Source organism: Rhopalosiphum padi, chromosome 1 (genome assembly GCF_020882245.1).
Source record: "Rhopalosiphum padi isolate XX-2018 chromosome 1, ASM2088224v1, whole genome shotgun sequence".
Taxonomy (NCBI): domain Eukaryota; kingdom Metazoa; phylum Arthropoda; class Insecta; order Hemiptera; family Aphididae; genus Rhopalosiphum; species Rhopalosiphum padi.
Genome location: NC_083597.1, coordinates 42,103,432 through 42,126,054, shown reverse-complemented (window position 1 = coordinate 42,126,054; position 22,623 = coordinate 42,103,432). Strand labels below are relative to the sequence as shown.

The 22,623-nt window shown below is 35.2% G+C and overlaps 1 protein-coding gene across 4 annotated transcripts in view; it reads left to right on the top strand.

The window, feature by feature from the left end:
• Positions 1 to 11,923, top strand: part of LOC132918294 (frizzled-5) — a 68,524-nt gene extending 56,601 nt beyond the window's left edge. For 2 of the 4 annotated variants that reach the window (XM_060979478.1, XM_060979488.1), the window contains 2 exons: positions 1,851 to 1,963; positions 8,787 to 11,923. In XM_060979478.1, coding sequence (XP_060835461.1) covers positions 8,941 to 10,857 — 1,917 coding nt within the window. In that variant the 5' untranslated portion in view covers positions 1,851 to 1,963; positions 8,787 to 8,940 and the 3' untranslated portion in view covers positions 10,858 to 11,923. The remainder of the gene's footprint in view (positions 1 to 1,850; positions 1,964 to 8,786) is intronic. The other 2 variants (XM_060979469.1, XM_060979462.1) reach the window with 1 other exon arrangement.
• The last annotated feature ends 10,700 nt before the right edge of the window (positions 11,924 to 22,623 follow it).

The following is a 22,623-nucleotide window of genomic DNA, read 5'->3' as shown; positions in this document are numbered from 1 at the left end:
CATATTTATTATGAGTCAATAATATTATAAGGCTTATTTTTAAGTAAACAACTCCACGGCTTTGCAAATTATAAAAGCATATTATACTAACTAACGGCTATATTATTTGGTTTCGTAAAAATAATAACTCAAACTGTCGATAGGTATGACTACTAACTGTAGACAGTAATATGTACTAAAAAAATAAGTACTAACGATCTACTTCTATTATTTTATAATTAGAAGTGTTTCTTTAACAAAAAACACGCGCGTACATGAGAAAGTTTAAAATAAAAACGATCTAATTATGTGTCTTTGAATATTTTACAATCGTGTAACCATTGTTCTTTCATAATTCGTACATAGTCCATTTAGGCGCCTTCAGGTTCTACTAATTAACCAAAAACCAATACAAGTTTACTATACAACATGCAGAGTCGGACAATATTGTAGTATAAAATTGTTTAGTTTATAAGGATATAGCAGATATACAATAAGATACTACCGTGGTATACTAGAACAAGAGATGGTTAGCTGAATATACATTTGTATTAATTACATTTTCAACATATCAAAATAATAGGTTTACGTAATATATTATACAGTATTGATATGGTTTTGAAAATTCCATTCATGGTTCATTATACTTTATTGTTTTTCGTATATAGTACTGTAATTATAATTCTTTTTTTTAATTTACTAAATTACAAATACGATATATTTTATTTATTTAGAAAACTAAAAAGATAATATATGGACTGGATCTCTCGGGACGTACAACATTAAATAGGCGTCAAAAATCACACTTAAGCTTCCGTATATATTATACATGTTTGCGGATAATAAGTGTTTCTGGACCGACGCGGTTGTTTTCGTTTACTGGTTAGGTACCTACATACCTATAAATGTACGTACGATGCGCGGGAATAGGACGATAATTACGTATTCATTCTACCTATCTGCAACTAGCTCCAGCTTGTTAAGCGTCGACCGATTGTGTTCACTTATACTTATGACAATTGACAAATACACACTAATAACTCAAACACAATCACTGGTGTTAGAACGAGAAAAAAATAAAACTAGTGTATATATATGCACGTACATGCCAATCCTTAAAAACGTGACAGGTAAGAAACTCGTTGTATACAAGAGGAGATAAAAGAAAAAACCGTTTTACAAATGATTCCTAGACAGCTGTCACCTCGGAATGACGAAGGTACAACCGCGCCACACTGTATACATTCCGAATGCACTCGCATTCACGCGAGGGGGTGGAGGGGACTTAAACTCCTTTTTATATTATATATTATATTATATTATGTCGTTATTAAATTTGTCGCCGTCGTCCCACCCTCTCCGGCCTCCCCCGTCACGCATGACGCCAAAAAATGAAAAACAATCCCACTTCTGTTGTTACCCTGGGATTTTCGAGACGCCGATACTGTTGCAGTATTATATTCTGGAAAATATATCGTTTGTGTGTTCGGACCAACGTCTGCTCAAATATTATATCCATACATTAATACATTATACGTTATTATGAGTTATAACCATCGTGAATATATATAAAATGAAACCTCTGTCCGAGGATGATTAATGGCTATTGTATATATAATGGTGTTTTATTTTTTTTATTTTTTAACTTCTCCGTCCGTATTATATTCCCGTGACAGCTGTAAACGTTTGTTGTTATGACGTCCTATATCACTTAACCTTATCTATCAGTATCATACAATGGGAGCCGTCCCGCGTTCTACTCTTCCGCGCACACATTTAAATATTAACGACGTCTTGAACAGTCGAACGACGTTTAAAATGTAATGTACGTACGTATATATGTCTTATATTATATTATTATAATATTACAGCTGTGGCCCGTGGTGGTTTCCGAGTGTTCCGAGAACGGCGGACCGCCGCGCCGGTTCTGCACTACACACACCCGTCAGTTTCTCGATTCGTATATTGTTGTGATTCAGAAATCGTAAGTGTAACATTAAAAGCGCGTTATCTTTTATTGTAATATTATTATGTATACAAAAAAAAGAAGAAATAAAACGCCCTATGGCGTCTTCCACGATGCTCCTCGACGTATATACGAGCCCACACTCGTCGTCGCAGGACAGGTAGTGAAAAATGTTTACATTTCACGCACGTACACACACACACACGCACTCAAAATACACAGGAACCTATATGCGTACTATTGTGTGTCCTGTTTTCTGGCGCGGGCGTGTGCGTACGGTTAAGCTGGTGCCTACCTATACAATAATAATAATAATAATACTCAGGTGTGTCTCGGCGAATCGATAAATCTTCGAACCCCGTACGAAATTCCTCTCAAGGATGAAAATCTTGTGCACCGTGTACACGTGGCCTTACCCCACTCCGTGGTGCACACCCATGTACGATATAATAATATATAGGAGGACTGCGTTTTGGGCCACCCGTTGTGTCCGGACGACCCTCGCTCGCCCGCGATTAATTTATTAAACCAACACACGGGGACGTGGAATATAACACGAGAACCGGTTTCAGTGAAACGTAAACACGCGGACCCCGTGCCCATTATGATATTTAGCGCGTCTCCGCCGGGTCCGGGGCAATATTATTATCTTTCGCGTCACCTCCCCTATCGAAAAACGCCACCACCACCACCACCACCGAAGACTACGCATTATACTAGATATATAAATAATCACTATGCATAATAATATTTTTTATAAAAAAAAAAAAAAAACGTTTATCGCCCAAAGAAATAGACTGTCATCGAATAGTTCCGATGAGCGGCAAAAATACAACGCATACACTGCAGTGTATATACCTACGCAATATATTATTATATAAATACGAAAAAACAAAGTTACTGCCCAACGATGAACGATTTGAATAACTCGAAACGGGCGCGTGACCCCCGTTCAGACAATAGGTAGAAAGAAAAAACTGCCTGCGCATCGTGAATCAGATAATAAAAGAAAAATGCACGTCGTGGCCGCGGCAGACGGCGACCGTCCCGTATTGCACTCTCGGGTGCATCGTGTGTGTGTGTGTGTTAAACAATCGTGCTGCACCGACAGAGGTTACCAATTATCAGCCGGTAGCCCCGCGCTGTATAGTATAATATCGTGAGCAAAACCGACGTCGCATTGGCGTAGAAATGTGGAATATTATTATTTATTATACGCGCGCTGTACTACTACTGGTCACGCTGCGACCGTTCGGTTATAACCAACAAAACACGAAATCGAAACGACCGTGCCCGATGAAAATAATATGTTATACAGAATACGAAATGCCAACATACTACGTTATGTATGGACGTCCGTTGCTGTGAATCGGACAGTCTTCGAACAAGCGATACTATTATTTTATATGGTTTTGGGGCGTTTTGGCAGAGTCCAAAAACGTTCGCTCGTATTTTATTATCGAGAGTTGATAGCCGTCTGTTCTGCGAACGCCCTCCGTTGTTGGCACGCGAACGACATTAAAAGGCTTATGACGGGACGTTAATTAGACATTTATGCACTCGTATGATATACTACTCTACAGCATCGACGTCGTGTACTCGTTACGGTATTAAAGTACTCAATACTCGTCAAGCTCTTCCCGCGTCGTATTACAACTCGTCCAGCTGAAAAGGCGTTATTACTCGTCCCGCGAAACCGATACACTTTGACTAGCAGTGCGTCTTCGTCGAATACGAATACGTAGTTTATTCTTCGCGAATAAAAATACGAAAACGTCATAATATTATAATGGACACTGTGTATCGCCGAATACTAATATAACAACATAGAATCGTATTAAAATATTCGGGAGGTAAAACTTGGGCAAACTCGTGCAGCGAGCACGTCGTATATGAGACATAAATAATAATAACGTCATATTTATATCGTCGATGTAACACGCGTGCGGGATGTGACGATGACCGCGGTTTCGTAACCTGCAGCTGATTGCTGTCCCCGTCTTAAGTTGCTGTATAGTTTTCAACACCGGAAAGTGCATTACAATATAATATGTATTGTACACAGATATATATTATGCGCGGCGAGACGACAGATGCTGCGAGAAGACGTAAAGTTATTATTGCACAGCGAACGAGATTACCATGCAGAAGTTTCGCGTACACCGGTTACCGGGTTTTCGACAGTCGCGAGGCTAACCGCATTTGAATACAACAGACGGGAGCAAATCGTGGTGGTATATATTATTATAATATTTCTATCTTTCTCGGGCGGACGCACAAGTACGCGTATAATATATTATATGTGTCTTTTCCATGAATGAAACGTCGTCCCCATTTCGGACTGCGGTCGCACTGCATCGTATATAAAATATAGCGTCCTATAATATGTTCTTTTTTTCTTTTCCTTTTTTTTTTTTTTTTGCTGTTTGATACACGGTTTTATATATTCAGAATCCTATTACTATAATATGCTATGTACGTAAGTAATACACGACGACGACGACGTTGACGTATAATATTCTCCATCCACAATGGGTAAACAAATAATAATATAAAAAACAAGACGGCCGGCGCGATTCGAGTCTTGCGAACGCGAGTGGTGTACCTATACATGTATATATAAATATTCGATTTATATAATATGCTAATCATGACGAAGGTTGAAAACAGTGGAACGTGGAAAAATTCTGTTCGCCCCACGCAAAGTTATTCCGCACGTAGTGTTTAGAGAAACGAATAATAGTAATAATTGTCCACTTATTAATAGACTTAAAATAATGCTAGTCCGTTCGAGTGATAAACACGATATTTGTTTATCGTTAGTAAAATTAAAATCCACTTGTTTGGTATTGGTTAAATATATAATATTCGAATTGGATTTTACGATTTACAACTCCGTTGTTCGCGATGAATACACACGAGTGCACAGCGATGATACGTGTGACTTAAAACACGGGTACCATGCATACGGAACCGTGAAATTTCAGTTTACCCGATGTTTACTTCCCCGCAGGAGGTAATTTTTTTCGGTTTACAAATAATTCCAATACGGTTTTTTTTCTCGTCGTCTTTTATTGAAGCGTTTATATTATTATAATATACACTCTTATGATCTTGTATTCTATGAATCAGATCGTTCGTTTACGGCACATTTAATCACATTCTTAAGGTCGCAGCAAAAAGGACGCGCATACATAAAAATTACGATAAATAAACGGACGTTTTTATGTACGCCATACGGTCGCCAGCCAGTCAATATTGTGGATTGTACGGTACTATTCGGGACAAGATATTATGTGTCTTATTATCGGGGAGACGTAGGTGATGGCAGCGGCATTCCAATTAAACCGAGTTAAAGACACCTATATACATGTTGTATACCTATTTTAAATTATTAATATATTGAATTTAGTCGAATAGTGTTCGGGGATATAGATATATTAGATATATCACGACTGATATAGACGACTGCCAGTGCCGGGCTGTCGATTAAATAATAATAAATGTGATGTATTTTATTAAAATCGTACGTCGCGCGCGTCCTTAATAATTTTAAATCTGTGCACCTCGCGTACACGACGCGGCGACGGCTGCAGGGAGTGTGTGGTGGATCGCAGCGGGTGGAAAACGTGAGATACAAAGAACCCGATAACCCACCGGCCGGACGGACACGTCGGACAAGTCGATTTATTTAAAAAGAAATAATAATAATAATAATAAAAAGACCCCGAGATCGTCTAGAAGAGATAATACGTCGGGGACGCCAACAACGATAGAGTCGGCCGTTCGTTCGTACTACACTACACCATAAAACATTTCGACCGTATCACGCGGGCCCGCGCCTATGCACCACCGGAGGAGCGCGCGACAATGAATAACTGCTACAACACTGCAGTTGTGTGTAGTGTGTCGTCGTCGTATACACAACACGCACACACGAGGATAATATAACGACGAGAGAGTTAATTATTATTATATTATTTCCTAGCCAGCGATGTTGGCCGAAGACGCGCGGCCTGCGCGTACCGTGTACACGTACGAGAGTACATCGAAATCGCTTTTCAATCTATTTTTCTCGTCTATTGTGAGCCGCGTGTGTTTCGTTATTATATATTATATAATATATATATATATATAAATCATATCATTATTATGTACCCTCTCGTACGTACGTACGTACGTGTGTGTGTGTGTATGTGTACTGCAGTGTAGTCTTGACGATTTGTCACGCGAACTGTTAATAAGCGCACACGGCACAACACACGATACCTCATCTACTTTAATATTACGTACAATATACGTTTCGAACACGTCGAGTTGAACGTACCCGTTGTCGTCGTCCGTCGTCGCGATGGTATATAATAATAATAATAATAATATGATGTACACACCGTAAGCGTATGTGTACGGTTTTTTTTCTCTTTTCGAAAATCGATTCGTTTGGGTATATGTCGGGTGTAATAATAATAATATTACACTGCAGTGTGTGTGTGTATGTGTGTGTGTGTGTGTGTGTGTGTGTGTGTGTGTATTATACGATAACTATTATACGACGACGAAAATCCTCCGCACCGCAGCGAAACTCGCCCAAACTCGTGATTTCCACTGCGCACACGTCGTCGTCGTCGTCGTACATAGGTATACGCTTTTCATACACACGTAGTCGTATAGAAATATTATTTAAAACGTTCTATAACGCGTGTGATGAACAGCAGAGGACATCGTCACCGACGTTCACACACAAAAGCTATATAGTATGACGATTCCACGTCGTTAGACACGACAGACGGGCGGCAGATATCGTACGCGCATTATTACGTTACAGTCGACGCGTTTTGTTTGCCTCCGAAACAGGGTGAAATGAAATTTACGTCGTACCTGTGTGTGTGTGCGTATGTTTGACGCCCACGACTAAACATATTATACGTATATATATATATATGGTGTGGATGACTGGGGGTGGAGTGTAGTTATTTGCTCGCTATTCATCGCGAATATAGGATTTGGCTTGCAATTTCAGAAACGGGATTATACACATTTCGCGAGTCTCCGAATGATACATATATATATATATATGCGTGTGTATACGGACGTCGCGGTCGTCGTTGACGATGCGAAGAGGATAACGAAGTTTCGTCGTATATATATGTATACATTTTAGAATATAATATATAGTGACTAAATTCGTTAGCCCGACGACTCGTCATTTTCAATCGTTTCGGTTTGGGTTCCGCTGCAATTACCGAGCCCCTTATTCTGCAGGTTTCGTTTTCGGCATTCGGCCGAGATACTGCATATGTATTAGGCATAATTTATATAGGAATAAAATTATTTGATTTCGCCGTCATCGCGTACTACCCTTGTCGTATAGCAATCAACGCTCTGCAACCGGTAGTACGGTTTACCCCCGAGAACGGAATAGGGTGAAAAGTGAAAACCGACATGATGCACATTCACGTCGCAGATTGTAAATAACAATATTCACCGAAATCGTTCTGGAGTTTGTCTGTCCACTTCAATGTACACACAATAATATATATATATATATATATGTATACACTATACATAATGTATAACATGTACGCATTTTGAACAAAAATAAATCATATGAATGCATACATCTGTTCTCGATACGTTGCCGAGGTATCTCGTATTTTGACACGTTTGACCCGCGCGTGAAACGTACGCAACAACACTGCGCTAAAATACTAATCTTTGGCATGTGTATTTTTCTCAGACCCGATCGTTCGTGGAATCCAATACGAATACACACATTGTAATCATTGTATACAATATAATAATATATTATAAAATAGCGATCGCTAAGGCTAGCATGTATATGCATTGGTATGTTTATTTTGCAGCGTCCTTTTACAAACATATAGTTGGTAATAAACTAATAGCTGTCAACGAGTATTGATTTTGTATAACTTATGTATAATGTATAGTATTGCATATTTTAACTAAGAATACGAAAAATGCATGTTTTTCGATATAGTTGAACAAGGGCTTAAATACGAAGGTTAGTTGTCTGCACGTTATATTACGTTGATAATTTGAATAAATAAATAATAAATCGTTGATATTTCATTAATTAAAAAAATGTAAAATCTATCACGAACGTTTGGGAATTATTTTAAAGGTAGACGACCGACAAAAATTATTCAATTTAAGGACAAGTTACTTTGATTTTCTTATTTAACTCGTTTAAAAACTGGAATAAGATGCTTCACTTTCACTTAAAAATAATTTGGATCTGATTGGTCATTTCTCCTACAGTAATAGACTATGACACACGATTATATCATATTATATTATTATTAATGTAGATACCATGTTCCAGGTATATTGTGAATATCGTGTTAACGTCCCATTTCGTTTCTGACACGAAACGTATATTATTTACGTGGATATTCCGAACCATACACCGCGCGTAGTTTGTATTATTATTTACTGAACCCAGCGAATCGCATAGGATTAAGTCGCGGGTTTCCGCCACTTTCAACTAAACCGTGTCGTGTTTCGTGTATAGGTAATCTAATATAGCGTATTTAACACGTTGTTGTCTACAATACAGTTGAATACATTCATCTCTACACGACACGGTATAGAAGAAACCCGGCTGTACGCGAGCTATTTGCGATGGTTAATATTATATTTGCAATATACCTCTAACCAAGGCCGTGCTTATTAAGAGATAGGGTAAAGAGTTCAAACCCTCTGAAAATGTGTTCTACAAGTACGGGCCTCATACCTATACCAGTTCTACCTATGTCATAATATTATTATATTATTATCGAAATGAAAATATTTCATAGTCTTTTTGGTCTGTGTGTTTCAGGTGTCGAGTTGCGGTCATGAAGTTTCGTAACCACTCGGAATCGTCGTCTCTGCGCAGAACTCGAGCGTGAAAAGAATCCGTTTTTGTTGGATACGACTGCGACTGCGGACTCGAGTGCCAGCCAGACGTTACCGTGCCGATAGGTGCCGCAGACATGTGCGCGGCGCCGACATTAGTGGTGGCCGTGTTGTGTGCGATCGCGGCCACCGCCGTCTGCAACATGCAGCCGGTGGCCGTGACCAACACGGCGGCAGCGTCGGCCGGAGCTGTGGCCGGCGTGGCGGCCGTCCCGGTGTCGGGGCGCTGCGAAGAGATTACCATACCGATGTGCCGGGGCATCGGGTACAACATGACGTCGATGCCTAACCAGCTAAACCACGAGACGCAAGAGGAGGCCGGCATGGAGGTGCACCAGTTTTGGCCGCTGGTCGAGATCAACTGTTCGGCCGATCTCAAGTTCTTCCTGTGTTCGGTGTACACGCCCATCTGCATCGAGGAGTACCAGCGGCCGTTGCAGGCGTGTCGGAGCGTGTGCGAACGGGCCCGCGACGGTTGTCTACCGGTCATGCAGCGGTACGGGTTCGTGTGGCCGGAGAAGATGCAGTGCGACAAGCTGCCGGTGCACGGCGGCCCGGAGCTGTGCATGGCCCAGGACGTGTACGAGCAACAGCAGCACGGATCGGTGAAACCGACCAAGAAACCGGCCGGGTTACCCGCGAACAAGTGCAAGCCGGGCAGCAGGGCCAAGGGATGCGAGAAATACGCGTTCGGCGGCAGCGGCGACGGTGTCGGCGACGAAGACGGGTGCGAGTGCAAGTGCAGGCCGCCACTGGTGCCCATCGACAGGGAATCGGTCCGGTACAACCGCAGTGGCGTGTCCGTGGCCGGCGTGGATAACTGCGCGATGCCGTGCCGGGGCGTGATGTTCACCGACGACGAGAAGGACTTCGCGTCCACCTGGATCGCGCTGTGGTCGAGCATATGTTGCGTCACCACGCTGATGACGCTCACCACGTACACCATCGACACGCAGCGGTTCAAGTACCCGGAAAAGCCGATCGTGTTCCTGTCCGGTTGCTACCTAATGGTTAGTCTCGGGTACCTGATCCGAGTGTACGCGGGTCACGACGCGGTCGCCTGCGAGCCCGACGGTTCCGTCAAGTACAACGCATCCGGGCCCACGCCGTGCACGCTCGTCTTCCTGTTGCTCTACTTCTTCGGCATGGCCTCGTCCATCTGGTGGGTCATACTGGCGTTCACGTGGTTCCTGGCGGCCGGTCTCAAGTGGGGCAACGAGGCGATCGCGTCCTACTCGCAATACTTTCACTTGGCCGCCTGGCTGATACCCACCGTCAAGTCGCTGGGTGTGCTGGTCATGTCGGCCGTCGACGGGGACGCGTTCGCCGGCGTGTGCTACGTGGGCAACCAGAACCCGGACAACCTGAAAATGTTCGTCCTGGCACCGCTCGTCGTCTACCTAGCGTTGGGCATATCGTTCTTGTTGGGCGGGTTCGTGTCGCTGTTCCGCATTCGGAATGTCATCAAGCAACAGGTGGGCCGAAGTAAGGCTGACAAGTTGGAGAAGCTCATGATCAGGATCGGCGTGTTCAGCGTCCTGTACACCGTGCCAGCATCCGTCGTCATCGGGTGCCACTACTACGAGGCCCGGTACATGCCCGACCGCGTGGCTCACTTGGCGTGCCCGTGCTCCGAACCGAACCTCGACACCAAGCCGGTGTACACCATGCTCATGCTCAAGTACTTCATGACGCTGGTAATGGGCGTCACGTCGGGCGTGTGGATATGGTCTGGCAAGACGGTCGGCTCGTGGAAACGCCTGTCCCGTCGGCTGTTTGGAGGCGGCGGCGTTGGTGGCGGAAGCGGTGGCGGTCGCATGTCCAAGGGCGGCCCCAACCCGGTGCTCGTCAACCCGGGCAAACAACGCAAGCAGCTACAGTACATGCCGGCGCCGTCCGTGCCGGGCAGTACGCTGCCTTCGTCCCACCACCTGGCCCCGTCGTCCAGCCTGCACCACCACATCATCAAACAGGCGCCGCTTAGCCACGTATGACATCAGTACGCCACTCCTGCCCTTAGTTACGAGCATCCAGACCCGTCCGAGGACATGATGCCCTCAACCACGGGGCTCAGCGACTATGGTCCTCTTTAAAGGGTCGGGCAGGAGGAATGATGATGAACCAATAACCCATCAGAAGTATAAAATATGATCTCGTTATGTACTTTTATTATTATTATTATATTATTATATTATTATTATTATTATTATTTCTGTAAAATATACTTCCTACTCGAACAGACGAACCGCCCACCACATTTAAAACTCGGACTCGGCATTGGAAACACATCACATCGAAAATAGACGTGTGTCTTTGCTTATAATAGGTAACCTAACTACGTGGTTCACACCAAAAATAGTAAAATATATAATGTAACTCCATCGTTAAACCAAATTACCGATGTGACGTTTTCGACTGGTTTGACGAGTTGACTAGGTAATTGAAACAAAAAACGTATAGCTACCCTGTCGGCCTTAGGTTTATTTTCTGGTGCTTTCCCCAATTCAATTTCAAATTATATTATTTTCATTTTGTAAATAACTTTAAATTTAAGAAGCGTATACTAGTCGTAGTAGTTAAGTTGTGTATTTTTTTGTTTTTGTGTTAGCATTAAGAAATCCTTTTATACTGTAATTAATGTAAAAAGGAAAAGACAACATTCGGTTATCCGAAATTACTATAATTAACTCATGTTTTTTTTTTTTAAATATATATAAAAAAAATATGAGTTGTTCGCCAAACTCGTGCAATATATTATATTATTATTCCAATGACTTTTTTTTGATAAAAACATAAATTGTATTATTTGTAAGCCATTTTATTTATACTAGACTTTTTGTCTCTTTTAGTCTTTTACTGCCCAATATTATACGAAAAACAAACTGTATACGTAAATTAAGTGATAATATTATTATAAACATATATACAAGTAAGATTATTATTCATGCATACAAATTATTTATACTATTTATAATATATATATTACTATATTGTAGAAGAAAATACTGTACATACTATAATATGTTTTAAATAAAAATTGTACATTTCATGTTTTCATAATTGAGTGTAGATTTTTTGACTTCATGACCTAACAAGAAAAAACTTAGTGAATCTCATCATTATTCATTTCAACGAATGGACTTGAATTTAAATTAATTTTAATCGTACTTTATAATTACATATTTTTCCTAGAAATTTCCTTTATAATTTTTTAATTATTTCATTTTTTTTTTAATGTAAATATATATATATTATTTTATATTTACATGTGTATAGGATACATTAAGTCTGGATTTGTTTTAACAGTCAACAGGTTCGTGATTGAAGAATAAATCTGTCTTGAAGAATTAAATACTTTAGTCAAACTTTTATACTTTGTATCAGTCTCATCAGTGAAATTAGTCCTTAATTGTTACTATAATCGTTTACCCAGAATCTATTAAGGTATCACTATAAATAATATACTGCAAACTGCTTGTACCTTTATCCCTGTCGTAATATTTGTATTTAGTATTCAGCCTATAGGTTTGAGATTTATATTATTTTTACATAGATATCAGATTATAGTTTATAAACAAAAAACTTAAAAGTGAATGTTATATTAAATTTTAAGACTTAAAACTGAAATTGGAGGTCTGAATAGAATGCATTCTCGATCAAACCGTTTACGTGTCACCGTTCGCGGTGTTGGGCAGTGCGACAACATTGCCAAAAATAACTATAAAAAGAGTACCTACTTGCGATGAGGAACCTTGTCGCTTCCAACCTGACTAAACGCGTGGCTAGTTTTCCGAAGATTACAAACCGAGGGTGGCGCATAAGGTACTGTATGTTATATTATTTATAAGTCCCTCGTACTGCGACGGCTCTACGATATACCGCTGTTTGTAATATATATATATTAAATAATATACACCTATCGTGTGTAGTACGTGCCTATTTTTGTAAAATCAAAATTGAACTTTTGATAGTCGTGTGATTTAAATAGAAGAAAATTGAGATACCGGTTCATTACTGATTAATATGTTATGATTGACACCTTTCTTCCGCCCAACTCAGACATAATAATTACGATTTGGTTTAGTAGGTACTTGAAAACGATATGATGTCCAAAATGTAGTGAGTTCGAAATAAGTTTAAAACCGAACACGCTTTTAACCGTTAATATATAATGGATATAATAATCTGTGTATTCTAATTTTAATTAGTTCATCTCAGATAAATTGTTTCAACGTCAATATAATATTACGTTCTCAGAAAATATTATACGTTAATTAAATCTTATATTATAATATATGATGTATGTTTTTTAAATTTGGCCATTGGTATTTACAGTTATATTTTTAAATTACTATAAACATATCCAAATATTATTTCAATTCATAAGAGTTGTTATATAAAAAAATCTAATTAAAAAATATACAAACACGGTAAATGCAAATACGAAGGTAGACATGTGGTCAGAAAAATATTATTTATATACATCATTAAAATTTAAATTTCAAAACATATATATTATATACATGTATAAAAAAAAATAATTAAAGGTAAATTTGGTGTAGGTTACTTTTATCCTTTGTTATTTTACTTGTTAAATTCATCACGATTTATTTAAAAAGCGTTTTTTTTATATTATTCAAAACTATTACGGCGATTTTTTTTTTAAATACATGACATTTAAGAAAATTCGGTCATGACTATTTATTTTATTTATTTTTATTTTATAATTTATTTCCCTCTTTTCGCATATACTTATTGTGCACTTAATGTTTAAACACTTTAAACTGTAATAAATATATAAATGTATATATATATACAATATACATATTATACATCTATAAATATAACGGTAAAAAAACTTAATAAGAGTTTGAAATAATATTGAAATAAGCTGTTGTGATTCTATTGTTTGAAAATTGTTTTTTTTTTACTTTCGCTCAGAAATAATTGAAATCAATCAAATTCAACTGTATAGCTTTTAATAGTAATAAGTAATAACAAATAAATTACAAGATCGTTTTAATTTATCTACCAAAATAAGGAGTGTAATTCGTCTTATTTATTGGTCTCTAGATAATAAATATATTTATATTAAATTAATAGACAATAAGAGGAATTAAATTTAAAATATATTTATTAGTGGGTTAGCACTAATAAATTGATGTTCAGTTGAAAATTATTGTTACATAACAAAAAAAAACTATAAATGCATATACAACGTGAGAACTTCACTATTTTTTCGATTTTTTTATCATATTTTTCAGTGAATTATTATGCGAAAATAAATATAAAAATATTTAAAGTCGTAAAGTTTATGCTACTGTACAATTAGATATATAGCTGATAAAGTACATTTTATAGTTTATTTATAATATTATATGTATACATATTAGTTATTACACATAATATTATGTTACATACCATATTCTACAGGTATACATTTATAATATACAAGTATATATTTTATAAATGTATAGGTACATACGTTTCGTTTAACATAATTTGAAAGCTTGTAACGATGGATTTATTCTATTATACCAAAATATTGTTAAATGTTCAAAACCTAATGTGCTCACTGTTCCGAATTAATTACATACTTTGATTAAAAACTCATAATTATAATTGTCAAGAAGTTAACAAGAAAAATGTTTTATCTGGTGTAATAAAAAAAACTCAATATCTTTAGTCCATTAATTTAAATGAATAATTATTGCGAGAATTACTTAAATCTTTTTGTATTTTTTAGTTAATAGCTAAGTATAAAATATAAAATCAGTATAAATACATTAGATCAGTTACTGACTGATGATAAAGTATGATATTTACTTTTACTGAACCAAGATATTCTAAACGTAAACTCATATATATTATTTACAAAATATCGACCAGATAAAAGGTCTTAACAAATCATTTATAATATAATAATGGCCAAACGCGTATAATATTCTAAAATCTATGTAAATTTAATTAAAAATTGTTCGCTCGTATTTAATATTTAATGGACAAAGTTGAATGCTCGTCCATTATATACAAATACATTTTCAAATTATATTTTTTTTTTATAAACCACGGGTTTTAAATTAATTAAATATTCATTATTAAAATTAAAACATACAAAAAGATGAACATTTTTACGTATTATCGTTTTATTGTTTTGCAGAACTTCTCATCATCTCATCTGTCAAAGTCAGCTCTTAGTATGTGTAAAAACTATTGTCTTCGTCACATCATTTACCATATCATATATTATATTAATCAATACACTCGCTGACGACAGTGAGAGATATAATCCACGGCAGAGTAGGTATTACCACTTTTAATTATTTTCCCGACAAGTGGTGTAGATTTTTCCAAGACAACAAAGGTATTCAAAGAGAATTATTATTACGGGACAGCGTAGGCCTTAAGTGGACATAGACTATACGGTCGTTGCTATAGTGTTACGTGTTGCTGTTGAATTTTTAGTGTCTATTGTTTGTTAAGACGCTATATCGTAGGTATCTGCCAAGCCACGACTCTCACTGCGGTGTTTCTGAAATATGTTTTTTGAACAAAGTCTATGTATCTATACGTACTTGATGTAAGCACAAATTATTCACGTTAGCCTGTCCGAATATTAAAACACCTATTATAGGAAGGCATGACTAATACTACGACAATCTTGGTACGCTCGTACGTGCAATCACCGTCCGGATGATAAATTATCGAATAGATTTTTAGTTTGCATAATGCGTACGTATAGTATCTACATATTATTATATATTTTGGCATGTGATCGATCCAATCGGCGTTCCGTCGTTGCGTGTTGTCTGTGCGTAAACGAAACGTATATACGAATTTCGTATACAGTTATACCCGTGTCATATTTAAATATTTTGTGTGTAAAAATAACATTTCTATGATGTACGTTGTACGTTTCTTGAATCGCCTATACGGATAAGCATATTAATCATGATAATGGACGCGCATGTATCAGCATAAATAATAAATCGATCGATCTTATCAGAGGACTAAGTATATACATCAACGTATTATCTTCACTCAAATTTTAAGGCAGTAATGCCATAATAATGTGTCAAGCATGATTTCTTGATATCAGCTATCAAATATACGATTACATTTTACAATACTGCAGCACAGCATAACTTGTTTTATTTATATGATGTCTAAAATAGTTATTTTATTCTCGTATACTCAAATTAGTGTTATAATTTATATTTGTTTTTTAAACTGTTAAATATAAGCATTTTGAATATTTTATAGTTACAAAAATAACTTATGGTGTGTAGGTATGTTGTGTTTTTATCAGTACAAATTTATAGTTTTTATTTTCATTTATTGACTTGCAAAAATTACAAGCACTTCGTACCTTCCAAATTTACATTCACTGCACACCGATTTTTTTTTTATCGAATATTTTATGCAAAACTTTACAAGCGTTTTTTCGAGGACATTAGCTCGTTTATTTTTAAGATTTATAGATTATTTTTTAACCTATGTATATATATTATAATTTACATAAACAGATGGTGTCACTAATAAATTATATATAATGGTCATCAATAACATATAAATTTAGTTTAAATGTTAATATTATTTGTTTAAACAGAGGGTTGAACTGTAGGGCGATACCCACCCTTTTAGTCCTCGTAAATCAGATTTTCAATTTATATCGTAAAAATTATTCACAAACAATAATTCAATAAAATATTTTAAGTAAATCTACTGAATATACCATAATTCTATATTAATTGAACAATTTATTTTAAATTCAGAAATAATTAGTATGTGCTACAAAACGAATAAGTGGATAACTTAATAGGTGTCATAAATAAATATACTTGAAAGTTAGATAAAAATATTAAATAGCATATATATTTATTTCCCATAAAAATTACAAAATCGTTTCACATAGTTGGTACCTACAATAAATGAAAGATAATGTTTTATTTCTTTAAATAAATAGTATTTATTAAAATTTTAAGTAGTATGAATTTGATTGACTCGACGTTAATTATATTAAACCCAACTATAGGTAACTTATTAAATTTTGTAACAAGCTACTATTTATTGAACTCACGAAATAGAAACAAATTTAATTTTCAGATCGTTGACTACCTTTAAGCTACAGATTCTAAATTACAAACGAAATCGGCACTTTTCCCGAGGCGATTTACAGGGTTGGGTCAGTGGCCCCATAAGAGCCCTTTACAAAAGGTAGACACTGCAAGAGGTAGAAAATAAATCGTTTTTGGCCATAGCAATAAACATTCATCGGACGTGCCGCGGAAATGGATATAGAAAAATCCCAAAAACAAAATTCAGCCCCGACATTGAATATATAGATAAAGACACTAAAAATATATTTATAATTTTTATTGAATTTTCTGTTATAGGAAGTGACAATTTGTAGGCACATCAATTATTTCAAATTGCTTGAACTCACAATTTTATTTAAAAATTGCTTTGATTAAAAAATATATATGATTTAGCATTTGCCATTTATATATAGCATACAACGATACATCAATAACATAATAATATCCTAAGATTTAGGGACCCTTATTTAGGATTTAGGACTTATATAGCCATCTATTATATTTTGGTTTGAACAATATTTTTTAAATTTAAATTTCTAATAAAAAATATATGTGAGATTTTTTCCATCCGAAAGCGCATTTTCAAAGTTTTGTTTAATACCTAACTATACTCCACTGCTGTAGTGTGACATTCAAACGATAATTGAGTCGTCAAACACAAAATATACCGTTATAAATAATATTGTGTACAGAGTAAAAATCAATATAAAACAATGATTACGGGCGTAATGGTTTTTATTGGTTCCGTAGAACAAACAGTAGAAATGTCATTTAATAGAACGGAATTAATCGCGTTATTAAACGACTGACTATTATTATATTAACGCATCGTAGGTATTATATTACTATCGCTCGTCTATAATACAAAATGCATTTTCGCACTAGGAACCTAACCGACGCGACGTGACTGCGCGCACGAAATATTTTCGATCGAGAGATCAGAATCGGACAGTCTTGCGGGGGGGGGAAGTCGGGGGGTACGCGTATACCCTGCGTTACCGGGCTGGCAGCGTATATTTGTTTAAAAAAAATAATGACGATAATAATAATAAAAATAATAATAATAATAAACGCAGAGCCGGGGAAGAACGTTTTTTTTTTTTTTTTTTCAGGTAAGATGAACAAAAAACACTCGGGAGATAAAATAACCATTTAATAATAACGTAGTGTCGGACGTGTACCTAGCATTATATTATATGTATATGCCGCGCGCGATAATCGGAAAACAAACACGATGGGCGTCTTCTCGGGTCCGCCGACATCGCGTATTTTGTGTGCGCCCGGAGCGTACTCATATATATATTATATTATATATTTCGTATGGTATATTTTGTACACTCTTCGCGTCCCTCCGACACGGTCTCCATCGTCGGGTCTCTCTCTCTCTCTCTCTCTCTCTCTCTCTGTCTCTCTATGTGCAGCCAGAGCCTCGTCGTTCGCCGCAAGACCAGATCTATCTATCTCTCCCGTCAACGACGCACGACGCGGTCTTTAATTAAATTTGACCGGTTTATTTTCCTACTCACGAGTGTGTGCGCGCGTGTGTGTGAACGTGTACATACGATGTGTATATAAACGCGCGAGCAAGTCGGACACGGTAATAACTCAGAGACTCGTTAGCGCTACGACGACGAGACCTTGACTGGATCGTAGTAAGTGTGTGTGTGTGTGTGTGTGTGTGTAACTATATACGTGTACGGTGCATGTAATAAATATATGTATTATCATATGATTATTTGTATTAAAATAAAAATAAAAAAAAACCTAACCGCTCATTTCCAATCGATCGATCCGATTAAAATCAAGTGTATATAATACATTATTATTATACGTGTAATATATATATATATATATATATATTATAAAATATATATACATTTCGAAAACATACATAGCGTATCGGAGACGCGTGCATAGGTCCTAGGTATATATTTTATCCCTCGCCCCTGCAGTCCTGCACTGCTGAGTAAGGTGCACCTGTACCTATATAGTACCTATACACAATATGTTGTAAATATTTTTATTAAAATTCAATCAACGCTGATGCCCGCGCCGCCGCCACTTCATATAATTAATTGGAAAACCAGTAAACGAAAATTATTTCGATATCACGCGAAACAATTTTTATTCCCGCCCCCATCACAAAACAAACAACTCGTACACCGTCAACGACGAGCTCGTCCTGACAGCGCTATATAGTGCTATATAGCGTATAATATACTTCTTTGGACGACGATTACATTTTTAGAAATCGATTTTCTCGTAATTTAACACGCTCCAGGCAATACATTGGATTTTCAGATTTTCTACATTGTATCCGCACATACAATACAATTTCATGTGAAGGACACTATATTTAACTATTGTACCTATCACACTAGGCTATTATATAATATTACATTATTACCTATAATAGTTATATGTAAAATGTTCATATTTTACGATTAAAAAAAAAAAAACTATTACCATTTTAAATATTTCAATGTTCATTATAATTCATTATTGTATGATTCTCTAAAAATTATAACTTGTTTTTTTTTTACAACTAAATAAATACATAATACACTTACCACCTTTTCATGTCGTAATAAATTGTAAATTTATCCAAACAACAGATTACTTTTAAACAATATTTACCCATAAATAATATAGGATGTGTATAAACCATTTCGTAATTTAAAAGATATAAAAACCGTGAAATTCAAATAATAAAATAATATATTATATTAAAATTTATATAATAAGACATATAAGTACTAAGTAAGTAATGTTGTACCAACGAAATATAATATTATATATTATGTGAAATACATGTTGCCGTAAAAGTTTTTGTCGTTCTTGGTCCCATTTTCCATTTATCGCGTAATATCGTAATCGAATAGCACCCTTTCCTTTTATTTTTCGATCAAACACTACAGTTGACTGCAAAAATGCGAAGGAAAAATATTAGTAATTTTTCGTTGAACACACACCACACAGAAAATCATTCGCGTCAATACCCGCGCGAACCAAAAAACCCGCAATGCGAGAAAACGGTTTTCCGGAAAATAGAAATTACAAAAATGTAATGTATTCATATAACCATTCTTTACACAACTTTTTATTTAAAATTTATTTTTTTAGTAATTTATACAATATACTTACTCAGCTTATCTCCACTAACTTCTAATCAATGTATCTGTGACCTGCTTATTCTAATGCAATGTATCATCGGACTAATTTCCGTGTATTTGTAATAAATCCTTATTCAGTATTTTTATTTACCGATAATGTGAAAATTATTAAAGTTTAGATAAACTGTTTACAGGCAGATAATTATTCACAAAGACCCATACGACATTGTGTAAACAAATTTAGCGGTTTGCGTTTAATCATCTAGATGAGGAAATGATGTACATAGTACATGCATGTATGACGTATGTATATTGTACATTATTTCAGACTGATAATTTAATTTACCTATAATAATATAATACAATAGGGCCAATAGGTACGTGTCTTCTAGTCAGAATTCCAAGACTGAATTAATACTTATTTTCAAATGTATATTTTACTGCAAAAAAGTTTCCAAAACATAAAATAGACTTAACTTATTTTTTTATATCCAAGAATGTTATTTTATTGCGTTCAGTAATTCACTATTTCCTGACACCGTATACTTTGAAAAGGCGATTACTCTTAAGATCTTTCCACATTTCAAAAATAATGGAGGTCGATTTAAAGGCATAAAAAGAATATTATTAAACGTTAATATTTTAAACTTGCATTTTGTAAAAAAAATAAATGATTAATGAGCAATAAAAATATACAACACATTTTTTTTGAATATTTTATAGAAATAAGTACACACTATTATTAGCATAGTTTTATAAATAGGATAATACTTTATTTTGTTCTATTTGTATTTCAAAAAATAGAATTATATACATTATAAAATATACACTTAAAAATATGTATTCTGTCAGAATCATTTTTCATATGGACATATTATAATAAAATGATTCATCGTTGAATTCAAGTTTAACACATCCATTAAGGATATTTATTTAATATAACGATATATACTGGACACCTATACTCTACAGCAAAGCGAATTCCCCAGTTCATTTTATTTATTTATTATATTTAACTTGTGTCAACAAATTATATCAAGTTAAATAAAATATTAAATACATTTCATAATTCTCTAAAATAATATTAAGTTGATTCATATATTTTGTGTTGTAATAATAAATATAATTTAATTGTACCTATATAGATTAAGACTTAATAGTTAATCCGATTGCCTATACTTTTCATTGATAAGCAACAAAGTTTTGAATAAATATAATATAAAATTTATGATTTTTAATCCAAACATTTGCAATAATAAATTAAATGAATGATTGAAAACATAGTAATTAGTAAATATAGGCTTTTTATGATGGTTTTAGGTACATAATTTTAAATTATCTTTACCTACTCATATTATACGCTAAACCCACTCCAAACAAAAATTATAAATTTATGATTAGGTATTTTTAGTTTAAATTGTCATTTAAAACGTCGCTTTTATGTATGATTCTTTATATTCTATACACAAATCAAAAATCATTATCATTATTATTAAAAGTGGCCTGAAATAAAATACTTCGTCTTTAATTTTAAATTAAATGCCATATAACCGCCTATATTATAGAAATGTAATTATTGTATAATGATTCCTTATGTTTGAGGATTTCAAATTATTTAAATTTCTTATGCAAATGATTTACTACAGCACTGCTGCTGTGTCGTTAAATATATATTATGTATAGGTATAGATATATTTATATAACCACACGGCGTATACTTATCTTGGTGTTGGGCATAATTTATAGCTATCAATGTATTCTTGATTGTGTCACTGCGTAAATACATTTATATAGGTATATAATGAGCTATATACGACTATTATGAATATATTCTAGTATAATATGCTTGGGATATAAAAGAAATAAACGTTTTGTTGTGATCGTGTGTTATGACGTAGGTAATATATCTAACTCTATAAATTGGATATTAGTCGCGACAAATGTAAAGGCTTATTTTATACCACTCGAACGCCAACGAGTGTATAGGTAAAAAAATCATCATACGGGTTAATATGTATTATTAAAGTTATAATCAATTCGTACATAACTCACGTTTGTTTGTTTAAACGTACATTTTGAATATTATCATAATTATAGGTTTACAGATTAATTCATTCGTATGAAAACAATGTGAGTATACCTATTTTTAGTTCTACGACTCGTTATAATATACTTGCACACAATGGGAATTTAAATTATTCTTATTTACGATAACAACTCTAAACGACTTAACAAAAACACAGCCGTCAGTGGCAAAATGTGGCGTTCACTTTGATTAAAATTTGAAAATTTGATTATTGCTTTATTACAAAAGATATCAAAGCATACCTATAATAATAAAATGGCTGGTGTAAAGTTAATTAAAAATCTTCATTTTGCTTTCTAGTCGTACAAAATGTTTGTTCGAAAAACATTTTGCAGCAATTATTATACCAGACGTCAACCTACGCCAACCTAGCTGTTTTTAACGATCAATATTTTATTTGTTTATATTATACCAACAACGTTATGATAATTAAAATACATTTTTAGTTACCAGTTGCGTAAG